This window comes from Maylandia zebra, linkage group LG18 (assembly GCF_041146795.1).
Source record: "Maylandia zebra isolate NMK-2024a linkage group LG18, Mzebra_GT3a, whole genome shotgun sequence".
In the NCBI taxonomy this organism is placed as follows: domain Eukaryota; kingdom Metazoa; phylum Chordata; class Actinopteri; order Cichliformes; family Cichlidae; genus Maylandia; species Maylandia zebra.
In genome coordinates, this window is record NC_135184.1 from 10,034,557 (window position 1) to 10,058,620 (window position 24,064).

A 24,064-nucleotide genomic window follows, 5' to 3' on the forward strand; every position below is an offset into this window, starting at 1 on the left:
GCATCCGTCATTACTCTGTGACAGACTGCATGGACACACTATAAAGCCAGTAAGACATCAGGGATATCAATCTATCCAGTTAGAAAACAGAAACGACTGCCTGTCTTGGTGCAAGTCAACATGATAACAAGTTAAACAACAAGGCAACCCCCAAAAGTGAATGGTTTTGCAGAGCAATGTCAACAGGACATTGCACTGTGATTGACTGTGATGCCCTTATGACTGATTTTTCTCTAGTTTTCCTTTATGATCATTGTCACTTCTTGGATGTGACTGTTGAGACAGTGGATGGTATCCTGGAGGATCTTTTCACAGACCCGGATCAGCAGATCAGTGAGCTCCTGAGAGCTCACATAATTCAATTATGTTATATTTTTAGTACCAAATCACAGTCTTTACCTGTGAGGTAACAATCAAACGGCCCTCTTTGAGCAAGCACTTGGCGACAGTGCTTGCTAACAGGAAGAAACCTCAGGGAGGGGTCGGGGGCAGAGGAGAGTCTGTGGCACTATTTGGCAGCGTCCCTTGCACCAATGCTTGACATCCCAGAGGTTGTCTGTATACTTCATGTCTACAGAACTTGAGGGACAGTTAATGGCGTCTATGCCTTGATCATCTAAAGAGGAGCACACTAGCAAAAAGAAGAGAAAAAGCATCTGATGTGCTATAAACACAGTTCAGAAGCATCTGTCACAAATTCGTGAAGGCATCATTAATGCTGAACGATATATACAGTTTTTAGTTTACTGCCATTCAGACAGTGTCTGTTTTGCATCCTTCTTATTTCTATTATTTGCTTCTCTTTATTAGCACATTGCTGAACCACATTCTGCAAGTATTTCACAGCATTGGCCCTTACAGAAGCCTATGACATGTCGCACACCGTCCACAGTTGGTGCATTTTGAAACAAAAGCTATCACAATGGAAGACTCGAACTGTTGAGCAGCTGAAATCATTTATTTAGTAGTGTGAAAGACACACTCACAGGAGCTGACGTCCTCAGTTCCCAGATAGACAGATACTGAACTATGTATTAAATTCAGTTTAACAGCATAGACATCTTAAAAGAAGAGGTGATGCAGCACACTGAGAAATCGACTCCTTTCCCCATTTTCATGATCATCACAAGTTCAAAATGAGCAAGTTTTTTATAAGAAAGAAAAAGATCTTTGAAATGCTGTTTTTTTTAGGTCTAGAGTTCATTTTTAAAAGAATTCTAGAATTTAAATCATTTGCAAATCACTGCCTTCTGTTTGTATTTACATTTTACACAGCCTCACAACTTTCTTCTGGCTGGCAGCTGTTGAATAAAACCTTCACCGTTCTTGTCTGATCGCTCTTATATCTTTTACCACCCACTGTTCTGCCGGCAGGTTGCTCATAGTGTTGTGTCAAGCAAAGTAGCAGGAGCTCTGTGAACCCTTATGAATATGAGCACGTCATGTATGTATGAAAGGAAGCTGACATGTTTCATTTTTTGTTTGTTTTTTACTTTCTTTTTTTTAAAAAGAACACGCTGATATGAAAATAAAACAGCACTGTCTGCGAGGGGAATCGTCCGTCAACCTTTCCAGGAGACTTTTCTGCAATACAGAAACTCAGATTTATTTTTCCAGTTGTTTCTGGACCACATCAGTAAGATGTGGGCTGGAAAAATGAGCTGAAAAATGCTGAATTACTCTGTAAGCATCATAGCATCAGTACAAGTGATCACTTTCATTTGTTAGATTCATTGTTACTTACTGTGGGTTTGAAAGCCTCGTCTTTATTCCTCTCTCAGTTCATGGAAATTTAAAGCTTACTTCATTGTGGAGAGTGATGTCAGTGTTCCAGCAGGTTCCAGTTCATGGCAGGCTTGAGCCTTAGTGACAGGGTGACAGTTTGGGTCTTCTTCCACACCTTGATAGAATAACGTTGTTGGAACTGATCCCTAAATCTGCAGTCTTTTTAGAAGCGGCTCTGCTGAGTTGGACAGTTGTAATCTCCTTGCAACTGAAATTAGTTCCTCTAATTTGCAACTGCAAACAGTTGCCAAATGAAAAGAAATTTAGTGCAATCATTGGGAAACCAGCATCACCACCAAACACCATCCTATTTTTTATCTAGTGTGACTGGCAGTCAGTGAGTTAATAAACTATATAAATAAAAATAAAGTATATTTTCATAAAACCACTAAGCCTCTTAACAAACTGCTCTTTGTTAAGAGGCTTAGGGCAGCAGTCCCCAACCCCCGGGCCTCGTCGTTTGGTACCGGGCCGTGAGAGTTGAGGCTCAGGTATGAAATGTGTGGTTTTCAGGGTTTTTATCGGTTTTCAGCGTTATTTTGTTATCGTTTTTATCGTTAACTCGGTTTTCCTGGGTCTTTTCATGTGTGTTATGAATAAATCTTCTTTTTTTCGGTACCGGTACTAGTTTTATTTTGTTGTATTTATCCACGACACCTTAAAGGCCGGTCCGTGAAAATATTGTCGGGCATAAACCGGTCCGTGGCGCAAAAAAGGTTGGGGACCGCTGGCTTAGGGGCATTCAATTAATTAACCTAAACGGAAAACCATCAAGCTTAAGATGCTTATATGACTTTAAAATGGTCTGTAATGTTTTTTTTTTATTATTTTCTGTCATTAAATGCTGCTACAGTCATGGATGCTCATATTTAACATGGTCAAATCATGCAAAGCTACCACAGAGAAGAGAAGAAGAAAATCATAGAGCTGCATATTACTTTAATTGGTCCCCATAATGTTTTGTCATTAATAATATTAACCGATTTATTCTGCTGTATTTTCAGCAGTTGTAGGTTTTTAAAGAGTGCTTTCAAACACCCAAGTTGTCCAGCACTTCCCTTCAAGAAACAACTGCAGGGACGAAAGGTTTTCTTTCCTGCCCCGTCAGATGTCATTCCAACTTTGAAAATACTGACTCAAGACTGCGTGACGCAGCTTGATGACTCCTCAGTTCTACATGAAAGTGTTGTAACCTTTCACCATCCCTGTCTCCTCCTTTTATCATCCAGCTTCAATGAAGCTGCTGCTGCTTCAGGGGAGATACAGGTTATCTCTCAGACTTATTAGAGGCTAAAAAAAAAAAGGCTATCTCCCTATTCTCAGAAATCATGATGACAGCACCAGAGTGTCTTTACAGTGAGCATATCAAGCTTTTCCTTAATTTCACTCACATTCTGTGCTGCAGTGTTGGATGCTCATTTGACAATAGATAAAATCTTAAATATAGAGGTTAGTGTATGTACAGGTAAACCCATTGGGCCAAAAGCTAACAGTGCTGGGCGGTTTCTGTTTTTTTCCCATATGAAGTCACTTCAAGAGGCAGCCAAGTTTTCTTAAAGAGACGGTACACCAAAAGGGGATCAGAGGGAGTCGAGGAATAACAATATAGAGCTGGAAGTTAAGAAATTATGTGTAATTTAAGAAATAAGATGGGGGAAAATTGTAATTACACCAATTCCAATATCTGCCATTTGCTGGACATATTTATGCTTCACATCTCATGTTTCCTTTGTTCTAAATTAGTTATATAATAGTATAATACTAGTGTTATTAATTAGCTAAATTAGCTAAATATACAGTGCTGTGCATAAGTCTAGAGCCGCTCCACATTTCTTCATAATTTTCTTCCAAGGAGCCACAGTTTCATAAAATCACTGAAGAAATGAATCATCCTACCTAACTGAAGGGATGAACAAGTGCTGAAAAATTACAAAGATAACAGTTTGACAGGCATAAAATAGTATTTTTGCACCAACCAGGTGATTCCCAAAGAGCTTTTACCTGAAAACTTGGCATAACTCAGCACAGTGTGCCGTGGATCTTTAAAAAAATAAATAAATAAAAATAATCGGAGGAAACTCGACAAGTCCAGGAAATAAGAACCGATGGCAGGCCTAAAAAGAACTGACAGCAGATTAACAGAATCTGAAAGTCATGTCCTTCAGATTTTTTTTTAAAAGACACAGAACCTGAGAGATTTATCTGATCCTTAAGTTGATCCATCTAAGGTTCACTGAAGCCTCAAAGATATGGTCTTGGTGGGAGCATGGCTTTCAAGAAGCCATTCTTAAGTGAAACAAAGAGAAAAGACTGAGATGTGTCAGATGACACAAGAACTGGACTGAAAAATCAGTGGCAACAGGTGTGATGGAGTGATGATTCATTGGTTGAAGTGCTCATCAGTATGTACAGAGGAGAGAGAGGTACAGCAGTGGGTGTCTACAGCCATCTGTAAAACAACGTGGAGGCTCTGTCATGGTTTGGGGCTCCATTTCAGCCAGTGGCGTTGGTGATGTTATCAAAAGTGATGGAATTATGAATGTAGAAAAGCATTGTCAGATTTTGATCCAACATGCAATGTCATCTGTTAAGAGTCTGTGTGGAAAACATGGGTGTCCTTTTCTATGAGTACATATCAGGTCAGGTTTGAACTTTTGGTCTTCTGTATAATTCGGCCTTTTGTTTATATTGATGCTAAACCTGTCCACCTGCACATGCTGCTAAGAATTAAACATTAATGAAGGCACTTACATTTTGTTAATTAAAAGTCAGAAGAGGAGACTCTTTTTCCTCTCTCTCTTTGACAACAGGATTGAATAAAAACTATCATCAAACTTGGCCGACAGGTAAAAGAATCCAATAAATTTGGGTACAGATACACCTTCTGTAAGTTAGCAAAATCTCCAAGCTGCCTTCAAGTTTAATGTGGATTTGCCTCACCAACTGCCTTGCATGGTAACTTGTGACTTAAAAATCCTTCTTGTGACAAATGGTTCATCTGATCACCTGCCAAGTATTTTTGGAAGTGGGTCCCTTTAAAATACAAATTTTTCTTGTATAGATGGTAAGAATCTGCCAGCTACATGCTACATACATCGCTGCACTACTCACCCCCCCAACTTTCAAAGCTCCTCAGTTTGCAGCTTGACTTTTTTCCTCTTTGGTGCTCTTTAAATTCTATAGATCATTCCTGTGAGCGCTAAGTTAGATGGTGAGACCCAATGATCTGTCAAGAATATTTGAAAAAGTGCCTGGCTTTTTGGCGAACAATTTCTAAGAACTACTTTCCAGATGGTTCGGTGTAACAAACCATCTGCTGCATCGGGTTACCCATCCAAAAGTGTTCTGCAGAAGTGCTACAGGGGGGAAAAAGCAGTGAAATACTAATGTGAGCTTTTACTTAAGCCATTTTCCCTCCATTTCTATCTTTTTGTCTTATTCCACCATGCTCTCTGACTTCCATCTCTCTCTCTTTTTATTTCCCCTCTCTGCGGAAAATTATTATTTGCCCTTGTAATCAGACTTGCATTTAAAAAGTGAAAAACCTGCTGGTAGTGTGTGATGCAACAGTGGTAATTTTGCACTTAGTGGGGCTGGCTGGAAACGAGTGTTATGGTGTTAGAGGATGCCATTAACCCCTGGAGGGTCTTAGAAAAATGCATACACTATCGGTCTTAGAGCCACAAATCGACCCAAGACTCTCCAGGGGTTAACAAGCAGAAACCACCCTGCTGAAGCTAATGAAGAAATTTCTAATGATAACTTTTTTTTTTCCCCTTAAGGATTTACGGGCTTAATAAGAGAATCAGCTGATTAAACAGTCAGTCAGGTAATCAGCAAGGCACAGAAGATTAATTGATAACATACTCTACCAGTCAAAAGTTTAGACACCTTCTCATTTAATGGTGTCTATTTTCATGGCATTGTAGATTCTCACTAAAGGCATCAAAACTATGAATGAACACTTATGGAATTATGTGATAAACAAAAAAGTGTGAAATAACTCAAAACATGTTTTATATTTTAGATTCTTAAAAAATAGCCACCCTTTGTTTTGATTACCACTTTGCACCTCTTGGCATTCTCTCGATGAGCTTCATGAGGCCGTCACCTGAAATGGTTTTCCAACAGATGCTGAGCACTTGTTGGTCCTTTTGCCTTCACTCTGTGGTCCATCTCATCCCAAACCATCTCGACTGGGTTCAGGTCAGGTGACTGTGGAGGCCAGGCCATCTGGTGCAGCACTCCGTCACTCTCCTTCTTAGTCAAATAGCCCTTACAACATTCTTTGTGGTTTTTTGGCCCAAACAAATTTCTTCTCCTTGTTGCTTTTCCTTAGCTGTGGTTTCTTAGCAGCTGTTTGACCATAAAGGCCTGATTCGCGCAGTCTCCTCTGAACAGTTCATGTAGACACGTGTCTGCTACTGGAACTCTGTGTCGCATTTATCTGAGCTCTAATCTGAGGTGCTGTTAAATTGATTTCTGAGGCGACTTGGATGAATTTATCCTCAGCAGCAGAGGTGACTCTTGGTCTTCCTTTCCTGGGGCGGTCCTCTTGTGAGCCAGTTTTGTCGTAGCGTTTGATGGTTTTTGCGACTGCAATTGGGGACACATTTAAAGTTTTGACAATTTTCCGGACTGACTGACCTCCAGTTCCTAAAGTAATAATGGAGATGTCATTTCTCTTACAACATCATGAAGCTCACTGAGAGAAAGCCAAGGTTTGCAGCACTTCCAACAAAGCAAAGAGTGGCTACTTTGAGGAACTATAATACATATTTTTTGAGTCATTTATTTATTTTTTCTTTGCTACATATTTCCATATATATATTCCTTCATATATTTGATGTCTTCAGTATCTACAATGTAGTAAAAATAAAGAAAAACCACTAAATGAGAAGGTGTGTCCAAACGTTTGACTGGTAGTGCATGTAATTTAACACATACAGAATATAAATTCCAGAGGATTGTGTTGGTTTGTCATCTTTGCTCATTGTGAAACACAATGTGTAGATTTTTGTCGAATGATTAAAATGATGCAAGAACATTTTTCATTCTCAGTAATCATCACCAGATAACAGATAAATCATGTCAACATTTTGAGGAAAAAATCTCCCCTCCCAGTCCATTTTTCATGTAAACTGATAAAGTTTCTTAACATTACCTATTAATGCTTTAAGGAAACATTATTTAGCAGGGCTGTATCTGTCTTTGCCTTGTTTTGTGCTCATCGTTTTCATCTCTGTCTGCTTCCATCTCTGTCTCTCTAATTTATTCCATCTGTCACTTTGGCTCTTACTGCGAACGCCGCTGTGACAGTGCTGTTCACACATGGTAGGATGGTTTGGGCATCTCAGATCTCAGCCTCTACCAAACTGAGCGTTAGCAGAGAAACCAGAAGCAGAATTCAAACATGCCAAAGCTGCAAATTCATTCTTTACTCATGTTTTTTATGTTTCTGTTTAGGTTTAGATTATATGGATAAAAAAAAAAAATGTGTGAATCTTTATGATTCTCCTGTGTTCTATCAAATCCACACCACATTATGTTATCACACTCATTTCCTGCTGCCCATTTTTAATGCTGGCCTAAGCCATAGCTTTGCATGATTCAGTTCAAAGTAATCCTCTCGACCAAGCTGTTTCAGCTCCATTTAAGCCAACTTTATTTTGATTGGCTGCTTTAAACAGCAGCTGTGCTCGCACCCAGAACTCTGCGCCTAAGATGACCATACAGGCCAACTAGCCAACAACTGGAGACATGTCAGATATGATTTTTTTAAAAATGCTTTCTCACTGCTCCCAATATGACACTCAGTGCACCCCATACATTCTTAAAAACTCGTTCTGAGAATGGACAAAAGAATGACCCTAGGAGGACACTATGCAGCATCTCATGCTCACAAACACCTTAATTTAAGGATTTCCACCCCTGCTACTTATTTCCTCACAAAGCTCAGTAACCAGGATCCTGGAAACATTAATATCACATCATCTACACTGTGAAAAGTTATATTTGTGTCTAAATATACTCGCCGTTTGGATGAGGCGGCAGCCTGTGAGGCTACAGGTTTGATAAAATTGCTTTTTTTTAAATCAAATTTGTAATTAGTTGAACAAGTGACATTTTTTCTTAAAATCATGCATCAGTTTGTTTGTTTTTAAACTAATAATTCTATATATTACTCCTTCTCAAAGCTCAGGAAATAATCCAGCCTCAAAGGCTGGTTTCGAATATATCTGAGGACATTTTCATTTATGCAAGCTGTTTGCACCCTAAAAGCATGGAAATGTTTAACATGGCTGCAGTGCACACTGTGACACCTACTGAGAAAATGAAGTAAAAGTAAGAAGGAAAGTAAAACACTTCCCAAAGCTGTGACCTTTAAACTGGGTTCATCTAGATGATGTTCTCAGTGATGAAACCGTCTTCACACTCAGACAGTTCGCAGGGGTTTGACTTGCAAGACGAACTAACTAGAAGAGCCACTAACAAGCTTCTCAAGGATTTCTGGGTCATTATTTTACATCCTGGTGGAGGTGTCTGTGCAGCGTATGGAGCCTGGCTAAATAAACGAAGGCGGTGTTTATGTTCTGAATGAATCCCTAGCCCTTCCTCCTTGATTTCTTCTCTCTGATTTCAGTCGTTCCCCACCGTGCGAGCCTCACCTCGCTCATATCTGTCCGTGCTCCGTAAGGAAATGGTGATGAGCGCACTTGTTTTTGAATTCAACTCGAGTTGAATAATGATGAATATGAAGCGCATCCTGAGTTTTATTACTAGGCTCAAGGCTAGCGCTGATAAATGACTGCTTCACACAGTTTCACGGCCACGTTATACAATTATACTTGCAACAACACCTGCGAGCATCACAGCAAGCTATCAAACACAGAAAGTGCCGGTATATATTCTGACCGTAAGAAGTGAAAGCAGCTAAAATGTAATTACTTAATGAAAGCTGGTTGGTTAGAAAAAAAGGTTTAATTCCCACTTTGATTTATCTTTCTCTGAATATGATGCTTTGTATGTTCATTCTGCCTTTTTAAGCCCTCCACATTACTCTTTACTTTTTTAAAAGTATGCAGTGCTTTCCTTATTTACTCCTTGTGGAAAGTAATTGTTATATTACCTCTGCATCACTCTGCAAATTGCAAACTTATTTCTGCACAAACCCCTGTCTTAATGAGGACGGCATACAGATGATCTTTCTTTTATTATGCAGCTTAAATGTTATTGCGATGCTAACAGCAAAGTCAGTGAAAAACCACTCCTAGAAGACTTCACAGAAAAATGCAGAAACAATTTTACCTTCCATTTTCCTTCTTAATAAATGTAATTTAATTGATTTTTTTTTGTTTTATCTGTTTTTTATCTGTTTCTCTTTGTTCTTTAACTGTACCTTCTTTCGGACACACAAACACTCATCGTCCATTTCCTATCATCTCCCTCCTTTATATTCTTCTGTCATCTTTCAATTTCCTCCTCGTCATCCTCTTCTCACAGGAGGTTAGTCTCAGTGATCACTTGACCGTGACGATATGGCCTTATTTCTGCTTGTTTCTCTGTGTTTCTGTCTCAGGTGGTCCAGGCTCAGGTAAGGCTCTGCAGTGTGAGCGGATGGAGGAGAGGTTCGGCCTGCGTCGCGTCACGCTGGGTGACCTGCTCTGCAGCGAGCTGCAGTCTAACAACAATAGGGGGCGCTACCTGCGGGACGCACTTGAGAGAGGAGAACAGTTGCCTGAGGTCAGTGTGGCAGTCCAGAGTAAAACAAGCAAATAATGAGGGGATTACTGAAGCTCACAAAGCCTAGAATTATAAACTGATTTGACTTTACATTGTTTTCATTTGTAAAAATCACATTTTGCATTATTAGCACAATAAATACTCCATAACTGTTGTGTGATTGAAAAATTGGACATATAAAAAAAGGGATTAACCATAACCGTTTAGGATGAGGGTAAAATTAGATTCAACTCATCTCCAGTGCAAGTAAAAGAAAGTATTTGTCCGCTTCCTGGATTCAAAACGTTTTGAATGCGATAACTCAAGATTAAGGTGACGTACGAGCTTTAAATTGATATCATAGGTGCATCTACTAACAGTCTTGGATGAGTTTGAACCTCAGTGCTCTTGACCTCACATGTGTGTTTGATAGAGGCTGAGGGGAAGCATGGGCGGTTGCCAGTATTTTTGCATAACTGTCACACTTACATTTTTCAGATCATCAAGCAGTTTTTAATATTAGACAAAAATAACCTGAGTAAATAGAAAAAGCAGTTTTTAAATGATGATTTTATTTATTCAGAAAGATTGAAAAAATAATTTTGACTCACCTAAATAAACCTAATTGGTTGTGCCACCGTTGGCAGCAAAAACTGCAATCAGTTATTAACTGCCAATGCATCTCTCACATCAGTGTGGAGAAATTTTAGCCCACTTTTCTTTGGAGAATTGTTTCAATGTTTTCAACCAAAATCGTCCTGGTAAGGTCGTGCAAAAGCATCGCAATTGGATTTGTCCTGACTTTGGCTAGGCCACTCCAGAAACTTGATTTTGTCTAATTTCTTTGAGTCATTCAGAGGTGGACTTATTGTGAATTTTCTCTTACTGCATAACCCAAGTGCGTTTGTGCTTCAGGCCATGAACTGGTGGTCAAACATTGTTCTTCAGGATTATCTGGTAGAGGACAGAATTCATGGTTTCATCAATTACAGCAAGTCGTCCTGAAGCAGCAAAGCAGCGACAGACAATCACACTGCCACCGTTATGTTTAAATGTTGGTGTGATGTTCTTTTTATGAAAAGTTCAATTGAAAAGTTCAGCTTTTGGTTAGTGTACAGCGTATTTCCCCCAAACTCTTGAGGATCGTCAAGCTGTTTTTTGGAAAGTATGAAACAAGCCTTTCAGTTCTTTTTTTCCCCCCAGTCTCTTTATTATTGAATCATAAACTCTGACCTTAACTGAGAAAAGTAAGGCCTGCAGTTCTTAAGATGTTGTTTTTTGTTCTTTTCTGACCTCCTGGATGAGTCATTGATGGAGTAATTTTGGTAGGCTGGCCACACGTGGGAAGCTTCACCGCTGTTCCAAGCTTTCTCCATTTGTGGATAATGACTCTCACTGTGGTTCACAGTCCCAAAGCCTTAGAAATGGCTTTGTAAGGCAGGTTTCGATAGATTTTCTCCCTTAATAAATGAAATCATCACTTTGTCTAATATTGAAATTTGTTTGGTGAGCTAAAACATTTTAGAGTAACAAATATGGAACAAACTAAGAAATCAAGAAGAGGGCAAATATCCTTTCACTGCATTTTATAAACACGTCTGAGACAGCCAACGTATGATTGAAGGGCAGACAGGGAAAATGCATCAAAAGTGTTTTGTTGTTGTTTGTAGTGGGTCTGCTATGTTGCTCAGGGTTACATTTCAGAAAGGTTTAGTTTGAATTTCTGGCGTTAACAGCAGAGCTGAATCTGTGAACATATGTACTAATACAGTAGTGTTTTCATGTCTGCCACACTTGAGACCTATATAAAATCTTGCCAAGCCCACCATGGACAACCCTGCCCTGTTTCCATTTATCTGGGTCTTCAGTCAAAGCTGAAATGCCCACACTCCCTCTCCACCTCATTCAGCTCTTCCAGCTTCCGGACTAAACTAGCTGAGAGGCATAATCTCCCCAGCATGTTCTGCGGATGCCCCAGTGTATCATCCCAGTTGGAGATGCTTGAAACACTTCAGCTAATAGGCATCCAGGAGTTGCCCTAGTTAGATCCCCAAATCACCTCAACAGGCTCTTTTCAGTCCAGTAGAGTAGCGGCTGTACTAGTTGACTAAGCTCCTGGCATGATCTCTAAGGCTGAGCCCAGACATCCTTCTGAGAAAGCTCATTTCCACCTCTTGTGTTGTTGATCCTATTCTTTCGGTCACTATCCACAGCTTCTTGCCACAGGTGAGGGGAGGCGCATATAGTGAACAGCAAATGGACCGCTTTGCCTTCATGCCCAGCTCATTCTTTACCACAATAGACCAACAGAGCACCTCCATCCCTGCAGACGTGGCACCAATCCGGCTGTTCACTCTTCTCCAATTTTAAACTAGCTAACGTTATAATGAGCAAATTAAATAAAGCAACACTGGCTTCAGATTGAGAAACAACAATGAGTCCAGTTGTTGACTTTTGTAACTGCCCCTCTATCTGTGATTTAAATGTCATTCTTTTATGTGCAGGGCTAAAGTGTCACAGGATGTGGAGCTTAAGAATGAGGGCCTAAATGCAGGACACAAGACGGTCCTGCATTTGTTTTTTGGTAATATATAAACAATAATTCAAAAATCACTTTGAGCAAAGCATTACACATGACTAAACAGGGAGAAGACACACAGCAAAGATAGCAAAGGCTGTGACAAAGACTGACAGGAATATAAGACTATACCCAGACAGTTCATTAGGTAATGACCAACAAGAGGGTACCGAGACACAGATGAAGACTGTAAGGAAAATCAGAAACCAGAACTAACACGGGACCTTCAAAGTAAAAATAGGAAGTAACCAAAACATGAGTCCTAAGCACAGGGAGCTAATCTGAAGACAAAGAGAAATAAGCACAACAGAACAAATACACATAATAGAAGCAGAGAGGAGGAAACATGAGGAGCAACAAACTCAAAACAGAACGCCTAAAAGTTAAACTAAACTTAACTAAAACTAGAACAGTAAATAAAATGAAGTGCGTCCACAACTAGACAAGACCCTGAACAATAAAACTAAAAGTTAACATAAAAGGATAATAATGACTTCATGAATCAAAACACAGGGTCACACAACGGAGACGTGCTACTAGCAAAATCATGCTAATGTAAAAAGACAGAGAATCAAAATCAGTATTAAAATATTAAAGGACTTCAAACGCTCAGACAGATAAAACCACCACTTTCTGCACCACCACCATCTCTCTGTGTGGCTCTATAAAAAGGACCAATATCCTGACACAGACACCAAACAATATCCTGTGCATAATTTGGGAAAAATCAGCTGCATATCACACAACAGCAGCGTTTGACGCCGTTGGAATGAGAGCACATCACGCATCCCTATCGGTAATAAAAATCCCTGTATTTTCTTTATTTTCTGATGCCTTTCTCGAAGTAGTGCCATATTGCAAAAAATCAGAATGGAAATGAGTATCAGACGAACCAAACTATAAGAACACAGTGTGCCTATTTTTCAGGGGAATGTTTTTTTTCTCCCTACAATTATGAAACAGTACATTTTAATGACACCCGAGGATTATATCTGTTATTGGCTTATTTGGAATAAATGTAAGAACAGGATATTCAGTACAAGAAGCAACTGCAAAATGCCACAGCAGCAGAAGTGACAGTCAAACATGTCAGACAACCACTAACCACACTTTTTGACTGACAGGTAGACTGTGAGAGGACAAGTGTCGGCCTCTGACAGGGATAAGCACCGAGCAAAAAGCATATCCAAAAAATAATTATCTGACAACACGGCTGTATAGATTATCATTTTATAAAGCCTGGGAGTGAAGTAGTTTATCTAGAAAATGCTAAAAATGTACTTGCAGTTACTTGACTACACCGCAGCTTTCAGGCTGAGAAAATATGTATTATGTAACATGTTTTTCCTGCAGAGGGTATAATTAAATAAACAGAAAAGGGAGGACTAACGTTAAATTTTTATATTGAAAAGCACTTTTAAAAAAAAAGGGCTTTATTGGAGATTTCATAATGGTGAAACGTCTGTCTGAGCTTGTTTCAGAGATGGAAACAAACTCACTGACAGGCTGTGCAGACATGGTAAATTATGTACTGAAAAACACACTGACTGGGACAGAGAGACAACCTCAGGCATTATTCATGTAGGCACTGGAGAGTCTGCACTCAAACAATACTGATAGTATCGAGGGATGTTTTATTATGTGTGATTGTGGACCCCACCCAGAGTAGCTCAACACTTTCTAAAGGTATTCAGGGCCAGATGCATTATATTGCCAAACGTAATCACTCACACATCCAAATAATAGAATTCAGGTGTTCTAATCACTTCCATAGCGACAGGTGTATAAAGTCAAGGCCCTAGGCAGGCACACTGCTTCTACAAATATTTGTGAAAGAAATCGCTCTCAGGAGTTCAGTGAATTCCAGCGTTTTCTTCCATATATGATGCGGGGTTGTTATTCAGGAGTTGGGCTCAGCCCCTTAGTTCCATTGGAAGGAACTCTTAATTCTTCCACATACCAACACATTATGGACATTTTAATGCTCCTAACTTTGTGGCAACTGTTTGAGGATGCCTCTTTCCTGTTCCAACATTGATTGTGCACAAACAAGGTCCACATTGACATAGATGAGTGAGTTTGGTGTGGAAGAACTTGACTGGCCTGCACAGAATCCTGACCCCAACTGCACAAAACACCTTTGGGATGAATTAGAGTGGCCAGGCCTTCTCGTCCATCATCAGTGTCTGACCTCGCAAATGTGCTTCTGGAACAACAGTCAAAAATTTCCATGAATACACTTCTAAACCTTTTGGAAAGCCTTGCCAGAGGAGTTGAAGCTGTTAAGGGTGACCCAACATCATATTAAACTTTATGGATTAAGAACTCAAGTTCAATCGTGTGTGAAGGTAGACGAGCGAATACTTTTGGCACCATAGTGTACTTTGTACTATATTTTTCTAGCATTGTTTTTAAAGGGGCTCTTTTCAGATTCTATTTTCTAGACTCTCAGAAATGTAGCCCAAAAGAGTGACAGATGATCTAAGCCCATATTTTATTTACAGGTCCTCAAGGCAGATAATACAGTACGAGGCACATAATATTCTTTAAAACAAATCGAGTGGTTGCACAGATATTAAAGTGGCAAATCCAAATAAAACTTTATTAGAAATAGTACGTTTCTTTCAATAATATATACAGCATTTGTGATGCTGTTCTTTTTCCCAGTAAGAAACTCTGAAATACTCATATTCATGCATGTGCTAGAAGCAGTGCAGAACGTTTTAATTCAGTTGATGTGCCCTCACGGCCCAGCAAGAGGACTGTTTCAGCTGAGAGCAGAGGATGTGTTCTGGGTGCCATTATAACAGATACACTCTGCAGCCCATTTTTAAGTACGCCTTGCTAGTACTGAGTTGGACCCCCTTTTTCTGCCTGCACAACTTTGTGTGCAATCCTTTGTGTCATATATTCAACAAGGTGCTGGAAACACTCAACATTGGAAGTGTTAATCCTTATTCAGCCAAGTAGGGAAAAGATCTAAAGGATAACACGATGGTTTAGGTAATGAAACTGCTGAAGTTAGCTCAGACAGATCTATAGGAGAGAAGTAGTCCAAATATAAATCAGGTCTCACAGCTGCTTCTTAAGCTGCTGTAGTTGCTTATACATCTGTGACAGCTGTGGGAAGGATGTGATGGTATCTTCTCTTTCGAGCGAGGCACTCATGTAGATTATCCACAGAGGATTGAGGAAGTGATTAAGCTCCACTCGATGCATGTTTTGAGTCATGTAAAAATACTCCTCTTTAATTAATAATTTCAGCCTGGCGTGGTTTATGTTTCTTCTGTGTGTGTACACAAATTGTCATTTCAAATGGGGAACAAGATCTGTCCTTGTCTAAATACAGAAAAGGTGATTCTGTGCAATAACTGTTCAGGGTTTTATTTTTTTTAAACATTTCCTACAGCTAACAGAAAAATACATGTTACACAAACAGAAGTACAACTATTCTAATGTGAGGAAATGCACCCATCATCATTCATAATTATTTCCAAATTCCAGAGAGTACGTTTATGGTATCAGAAAGTATTCTGCAGCCTGCTTAAGCCCTTAATTAGACCTATTGATGATGTTTTTCACTGATTCCTTTTGATTGTTAAAAACAACAGCCTTAACTGGTGATTTAGTTCATTTAACCTTTTACAGAGGAGATATAAAACATGTACAGACTGAAAACAGGTCAGAAATGAAAGACTAATGAATACTTTTTGCATCCTGTGGCTTTGCTTGCTTCTTTTAAATTAATATTTAATGGCAATTATGAGCTAAAAATCTTTGATTTCTCCCTTTTAAACAACTTCGTGGCCCACCTGCAGTACCTCCAGAGCTGGAAACCACACTTTCCCAATCATTGTGTAGGATGAAAGTTTTTGGTCAGTTAATACTTAGCCTAACTCTTTTGCCAAAAGCACATAGCCTGGCGGCGATTACGCCATATGTCAGTAAAATGCTGACAAATTGAAAAGTTGTCTTAAACAGGAAAGCGAGCGGCGTTCACCACAAAGAGCAAGATATGCAAAAAAGAGAGCGAGAGACAGAAAACGTCAAAAGGTTAAAAAAGGCCACATGAGAAGTCTTCAGTGGTTTTTTTGTTTTGTTTTTTCCCCCCGTGGATTTCACAGAAGCTCCTGGTCTTTCATGACTACTGTCTTCTCTGAAATAGAGTTTAAGCTAACAGACAAACAACAACACATGAGACTTAAATCACATTACAAAAGTAGCAGGTAGAAGTGACAAATAGCTTTAACATACAGGCTTAATTTCCAGCATCCACATCCCTCATGACAGCTGCAGAGATTATGAGCCGTGATGCATTTTTCTGCTGGTCATAATTAATGATCAGTAATAAGCTGGTGGTTGTCAGAAAACCTTTTAATTGAACTGCGCTGCAAGTCTGTGACATTTCACATTAAAATGCACACACACACACACACAGCTGTAAGCATGTGTGTTCAACGTGTGCTTTTGATCAGAGTGAGTCACAAATATTGACTGGAATGTATTGCTGAAGCGTGTCCTTTCACTCCGCCTGGTAAACTGGTTGCAGTTTGTCAAAACACACAGTGGAGGATTTTCAACCTTAATCTGTCCATGGAGGAATTACTGAGCTCTGGTGTTTACGTTTATGTCACCACAGCCTTCAAACACAGCCTGTTAATTAATCATCTGAAGAATACGGTCTGCATGTTTCTATTTTTTTCTCAACTGAAAAAAATCCCATGAAAGGTTGTGCATCCAAATCCAGTTAGATCTTATCCATCTGTGCTGTAGAGCCCCACTATTGTCACAAACTGTTAAAAACAAATGCAATTAGTGACTGAATTACACCGTAGCCATTTTCAGACATGCACTTTAACCTGCCAGCTCCCTAGTGTAAAGCCCATCTGATGTCTGATTGCACAAATTTTGAGAAAAGCACACGTAATAGTCCTGTGAACACCCAGCTTGCAAGTGGTTGTCCTGTGTCCTGCACACTCTACCCAGACATAGACCCCTCAGAAACTCACTGATGAGTTCACATGTGATAAACTTCAAACAATGTCCCAACCTTTGTCATGGATCATCATGAACATAAAGTCCGGAGGCTCATATACAGAGTCCGGACATTTTATACAGTAAGCAGAAAACCATTGTATCAAACTACATAATTACATTTCAGAAAAGATAATTCTGTGAAACTGCAGTCACACAGAAAGAAAACCAGCCCTTAAAGATTTCCACAACTGATTAAAGCTTAACTTAAAAACAAGCCTTCACGGTTACAAGACATAGTTCTGAAGTTCTATTATGTGAAGACATTTTTGCTGTTAAGAAGAATTCATTGCAAATATACTACTGATTTTACCAAAATCTGCCCTCCTACTGATCCAAAATGAACATAATTGCCTAAAGTAAGAGAATATTATTGACGTGAATTTAATTATCACCAAGCTCTCAGAGAAAGTTTTGACCTACAGAAAATCTCTGCTTATGCCAATAACTGACTCTTTTCAGGAGTCGCCAATATTTTCTGGTTTCCCTGTAATTGCCACCACAAAAAGTAAAGTGCTTTTCTTGTTCGAGCAGCTCTAGTAATGAGAACAGCAGGAAATGACACAGTGTGAGAAAGGAGCTGTACCCGGAGGTAGCAGAAAGTAAACAAGAGCTTTGAGACTGTATTGATTTCTGACGTGGGAGGGGAAAAAACAAAAAAAACATCTGTCTCTGACTAACTGTTTCAGGTCTAGGATCAATGGAGATGAATGGGATTTTGCTTGAATTTTCACTCTTTTCTGCTAAATAAATAGCCCTTAGAAAACTTTCTATTGATGACTGTTGAATATCTGGCAAGTAGGGACACATTTTTGGAAAGAAATTATAACAATAGTTTTTCCAGAGGATAAAAGGCCAGTCTATGCTTATCTATATTCTATGAAAAGTAACCGGCAATTTTTGCTGATTGCAATGGACTTCCTTGTGCTATTTTTATCCTTTTCTGCCCCCTGAAAAAGAACAAAAACAACAGAAAAGCACAAACTCCAAAGAATCAGAAACACTGAGGCTTTTCAGCCAAGATTAAAATGCCATATAAAGACACCCACGCACAGATTTACTTTAACTTTCTGTCTACTCGGTGGAGAAACCCAATGGCTTTCAAGCAAAGCTCTGCTGTCTAAGCTTCTTACTGCACATTAAGGTCATGTCCCATGTGTTCTCCAACATGAGCACTGTGAAATGCTTTTTTAATGCCATGTGAGAGACTTATGAGAGAGAGAGAGAGAAATGGTGATTTAAAGCTGGATGAATAATCCCACACTGGGATTACTGAAGTGCACCTCTCCAGGTTTACAACCGAAAACATTACAAAAAGCCGTTGTAACACAAAATCACCCACACTAGAGTTTTATCTCAAAGTGAGATAAAACGCTGTCGTATGTGGTGCAATGGTGAGTGACGACACAGGGAGTGTTTGCCTTGGTAAAGTGTTACTGTACTGTTGCCTGGAAACACAGAACATGTATTTTTCTGTGAAATACCAAAGTCTAATATCAGGCCTCTTATTCCAGCAATCTATTTGAGGAGTTATTTTCAAGCTCCTTTCCATGGTCATGTAAAAAAGAAAGTTTTCATAGAACCCTATGCAGTGCTGTGAAAAAATGAAGTACATCCTCGCAGTTTCTATAGGATTTAAGAGAGCAAGTATCAGCCAGGTGCTGCTAATCAAATGCACTTGATTAACTGATCATTAGCAAGTATAAGTACCTCTATAAAAGCCTCGTGTTCTGCTGTGAAGCAGCGAGATGCTTTTTAGCCAGAGCGTTGGCCTGACTCAAACGTTCACAAAAGCTTTGCACATACTTTGTCACACTTGTTTTGGAGCTCTTCAGGAATCAAAAATTCCTCTTTCATAGCTTTAAGTGGCCCACGAGGCATGTGGCCAAATACTAGTTCAGCTGGACTAAAACCGAGTGACTCCTGAACAACTTCACGAGCATCCCCTCATCCCCACTCCTTTCAGCCTCTAGGCAGTACTTGCGTAGCATTGCCTTTAGGGTCTGATGCCATCGTTCCAATGCACCTTGGGACTCTGGATGGTAAGCAGAGGACACAACATGTTTGATATTCAGGGATTTAGCTACCCTTTTTAAACACCTTTGACTGGAAGTTTGAACCTTGATCAGTTTGTATGACCATCAGCAGGCCAAACACAGACAAGAACTTTTTTAGCGCTGTAACAACCGACCTTGCTGTAATTTTATGTAATGAAATGGCCTCAGGGAAACGTGTAGCAGCACACATGACGGTGAGCAGATATTCATTTCCTGACTTTGTTCTAGGTAGTGGTCCAACACAGTCCACTATGACATGGACAAATGGCTAATCCGCTACAGGAATAGGACACAGTGGGGCATCACCAGATTTGGTTTACCAGCAATCTAGCACACATGACAACTGCGACAAAACTTTGAAACATCACGTTTCATACTAGGCCAAAAGAAATGCTTTAACAAAAGCTGGTATGTTTTTGTGATACCCAAATGTCTAGACTTTCATGGGCAAGAGACAGGACCTTATGTCTATTTATGGTTGGCTATCTGTTTAACTTTACTCCAGTCTGCACTTTCCGCACCTGAGGAGACCACTGACGCATTAAGATGTCCTGTTCTACAAAACAGGCTTGTTGTTCTTTACTGGCTTGATCAGCACTTACCACACAATTGAAACAATTTCATGTTTCGTCAGCTTGTTGGGCTGAGGACAAGTGTTTGCTGGTCAGTTGAAGTGGTGCGTTCTTCAAGGATGGATTGGGCAGAACATTGTTTTCTTCAGTTTGCACATTACCCTCCTTGGAAAATGAGGACATCAGCACAGAATCGGAGAGTGAAATGTCAGCATCTTTACCTGATTATGCACAGGTAACCATACAGGCCGGATACAGCCCAGAGTTCACAGAAGAGTCCGGGGTCGTCTGATTTAGATGATTGTCTAAAACCGGATTTGGAAGCAAGAAACCTCCAGCAATATCATTCCCCATTAACATGGCCACACCATCTACTGGTAAGGCTGTGCAAACAGAAAGAGGGAAAAACCCTGTAGCAAGTTCTGATTTTACGTAAACCCGGTGAACTGGGAGCAGAACAGAATTAAAACCACAGGTGCTTTCAGCTGAGAAAGGTAAGACCCCAGAGAAGATGACAGTCTGGGAGCCTCCAGTCTCCCTCAAAATGCGTATTGGTTTCAGATCAGAGGGATTAGCTGTTAGTGGTACCAAGCCATCAGAAATGAAAGGTTCAAAACAAGGGTCAGGCATCTTACCACCACAACCAAGGACTTCACTGCGGGGCACTGCTTGCACAAAACCAACACCTTTAGTCTGTTGGGAATTTAACTACGTTTCCCGTTTTAGGGCTAAACAGTCAGCGCTGACATGTCCAGGTTTGTGACTATAAAAACACTGATGATTTTCCTTCGAACCAGACGCTTTAGCCGTGTGGGGCTGTTGCACAGAGCTAACACGTGGCGTCTCACTGACAATGAATGATGATTTATGGGCAAGCACATACTCATCAGCAACAACAACAGCAGATGTAAGAGTGGTCATTTTCTGTTCATTTAAATACAAAACTACACGCTCAGGCATGCACTTTTTAATGCACAGTTTAGATAAGGTCTTGCAAACAAGGCTCACAGACGGGGCAGGATGCACACTCAGTGCAAAGCAGCAGCCCCTGAATGAATGTTCTTCAGCCTTTTAAAGACACAGGTGTGACCAGTCAGTCACTGGTCTGGCATCCCTCAGGTGGTCCAATAGACTTTCCCTGGAGGTATCCACGGGTTACCAGCCAGCCAATCGTCTGTGGGGGTTGCCACACCCTAATCTGCTTGAAGGAAGGCTGGCTCTCTTCTTCCAAGGCCAGGGGCCATAACACTTCCATACAACAAGACTCGGGGAGAGTGACCCCCTGCTGGCCATTGATTGCACTTTTCAGCTCTATTTTATATTTATAGAAGCTGAATTCGAGGAAAATCCACTGGTTATTGAAACAGGGATTCATTTTTTCATTTTGATATAACACTGCAAAAACTCACATAAACATGCAGAAAGAAAATTAACTCAGCTGAAAAACTGCTTCTTATTCATTGTGTTAAACTACCAGAAGTGGAGGAGCGCTTGTTTTCATGTTGATGCGGCTGCTGCTCGTGATTTGTTGCATCTGTGGGCAGCTCAGGGTTTCAGTCCAGGTTGCATGAATACCTAGTGGAGCATATCTTGCTGCTGTCAATGTCGTGTCATCTGAAGACATAAACTACAGCTACCATCTCCCGTCCTACCCTCTTCCTTCCTGTAAGTTTTTCTCAAGAAGCCTTAAGATCACCAAATCAGGAAAAAGTTAAAGAAAACAAACAACGTCGGTCTTAGTGAGAATAATTTTAAAATCATTAACAACTGCAGAGCTGTTAGCACACTTAGCTATTTCCTCCTCTTATGGCAAAAAAGCCTTTAAAACATTAACACAGGTTAACTGCCTAGATCAGCCTATTTGATGAATGTTTTTCATCTATCCCAACTAATGAACATTAAGTGAAATGATGACAGATATCGCACAATAACAGAAGGGTAAATGTCTTTGAAGAAGTATTAAATTCACATGTACAAGCCACTTACACCATCCTCAGCTGACCCATTACCTGTAATGTGGAGGATATATGATAGTATCAATTGCTGGAATAAATTTTCACTTTATCGATGTTATAACAGTTGATTAGGTATTATGGTTGTTTTATAGGCTTCAGTTTGTGACGCTATTGGATTGGGTGATTAGTAACAGTCATAATGGCAGCTTTTAAATTGGACAATATTGTCCTATTACAGATATATAGGTTCAATTTATGAAATTGCTTTGCTTGTTTTTTGTTTTTATAGAGCATAACAAAATGCTTCATGTAATTCATGAATAGTGTCAAAAAAGGTTTGTTTGCACAGGATCTCTGGCTCTGTTGTTTACAGTAGTCTCAGTACTGTTTGCAGTACATGTAGCAGAGTAGCATCATCTGTGATGCAGAGTTAAGCAGTGCATTGAATACCATACCATACCACCTTTATTTATAAAGCACTTTAACATAAAACCAGAGTTCACAAAGTGCTGTACATGCTAAAAGCATAAGTAAAGAAAATTAAAATGAGATAAGATAAAATAAATAACTAAAGAAAAACTAAAATAAATTGAAACATGTCAAAACAAATTGAGTCAACCCCTCTAATCAATGCCAAAGGCTTCAGCGAATAAATATGTTTTAAGAAGACTTTTAAATTCAGAGAGAGAAGAGGCCTGCCTAACATGCAAGGGTAGATCATTCCACAACTTTGGAGCAACTACACCAAAAGCACATCACCTTTAGATTTATACTTAGTTTTTGGTACCTTAAGGAGCTGCTGATTGGCGGACCTAAGGGAACGGGGAGGTGTATATGGTTGTAGTAGCTCCGAGAGGTAGGGGGGGGCCAGGCCATTAAGAGATTTAAAAGCAAATAAGAGAATTTTAAAAACAATCCTAAAATGTACAGGTAGCCAGTGGAGTGAAATTAAAATTGGGGTAATGTGCTCAAACTTTTTTGTTCCAGTTAAAAGACGTGCTGCAGCATTTTGCACAACCTGCAGGCGCCTAATGCGTTACAATAATCCAGCCTAGAAGTAACAAAGGCATGGATTACTGTCTCAAAATGCTGTTTTGATAAGATAGGCTTTATTTTGGCTAATTCCCTCAAATGAAAAAAGCTAGATCTTACAACAGCTCTGACCTGGCTTTCAAGTTTAAGATTTGCCTCTATTTTAACTCCCAGATTAGTGATGACTGGTTTAACATACTGTGCCAGTGAACCAAGATCTATAATAGTGGCCTCAGAAGCGCCACCAAAAACCATCACTTCTTTTTATGTTAACGAGCAGTCGTTAACAAGAAGAAGTGTACCTAAAAATGTGGCGGGTGAATGAAAATTAAAAAGGAAAACGAGCGTGCTGTCTAGTGGGGTGAGACACTTGAACACAACAATCCATCTAATACAATGATCAAAGTCAAGTTAACTATACTTTAACTTCACCATGTTACAATCCATCACTCTCTCCGCTCTCTCCATCCATGATATGGATAATGTTGTTCCATGAACCAACCTCGAATGATATCACCAGTGCTTATCTGACTATGAATTGGGTAGAGAGAGAAAAAAACCCAATAATACACTGAAATAATCATAGAAAAATGTGCCTGAGGCCAATTTACAACATAACTCTTTAGCAGAGACCCAAGTCTGAACTGAGAAAGAGCGGCAATTAATACTATTATCCTGAAGGGACCGAGCTATTAGGGAATAAAATGAGAGTTGTAACCACTATGTTTTTAAAAAGTGAAATTTAAGACCCCACATGATATTTTATGCAGGAACACTTTTTAATGCCTTCATTTCCTTATACCGTTTCTTTTACCTATGACAGCTTTCCTAAAATAGATGAATTGGTGAGTCCAAAATACTCTGAGCAACAATGAAGTTATAGTAAAGTTTTTCACTCTTGTCACTCCCAGGCCCTCTAACAAAGTGAAAATTCCCTCCACACCAAGCATGAATTGATCCAGAAGGCTAGCTGGAGTTTTTGAACACCAAGACATCTCACAGTGGCAAACAATTCTTCCATGATGCCCTTCTAAGTTGGGCCAAGCCTCACAACTAGTAAAAGCCATCAATTACTTCTTCAACAGCCCTGCTAATAAACAAACTAACTAATCACGTAGCCTCAGAACTAATAAGCTTCTACAGCAAGACTGACAGCAAAGCCTAGTAGAATAACCACTAGCACTCACTGAAGAGCAATAATCCCCTGCAATCACCTACTGAACAGAGTGAAGATGCAACAAACATTTACCTTTTATGAAGGGATGCGGTGATACTGCATGTCAGAGACGGGCTACTGGGACGTGTTGCACTAATTTAGCTCCAAGCTAA

At 39.7% G+C, this 24,064-nt stretch overlaps 1 protein-coding gene across 1 annotated transcript in view; it reads left to right on the plus strand.

Moving 5' to 3' along the window:
* The window catches only part of ak5 (adenylate kinase 5), a 103,121-nt gene that overhangs the window by 70,836 nt on the left and 8,221 nt on the right, over positions 1–24,064 (plus strand). Inside the window, exon 11 of the mRNA XM_004555225.5 lies at positions 9,365–9,528. Within this exon, the coding sequence (XP_004555282.3) occupies positions 9,365–9,528 (164 nt within the window). The remainder of the gene's footprint in view (positions 1–9,364; positions 9,529–24,064) is intronic.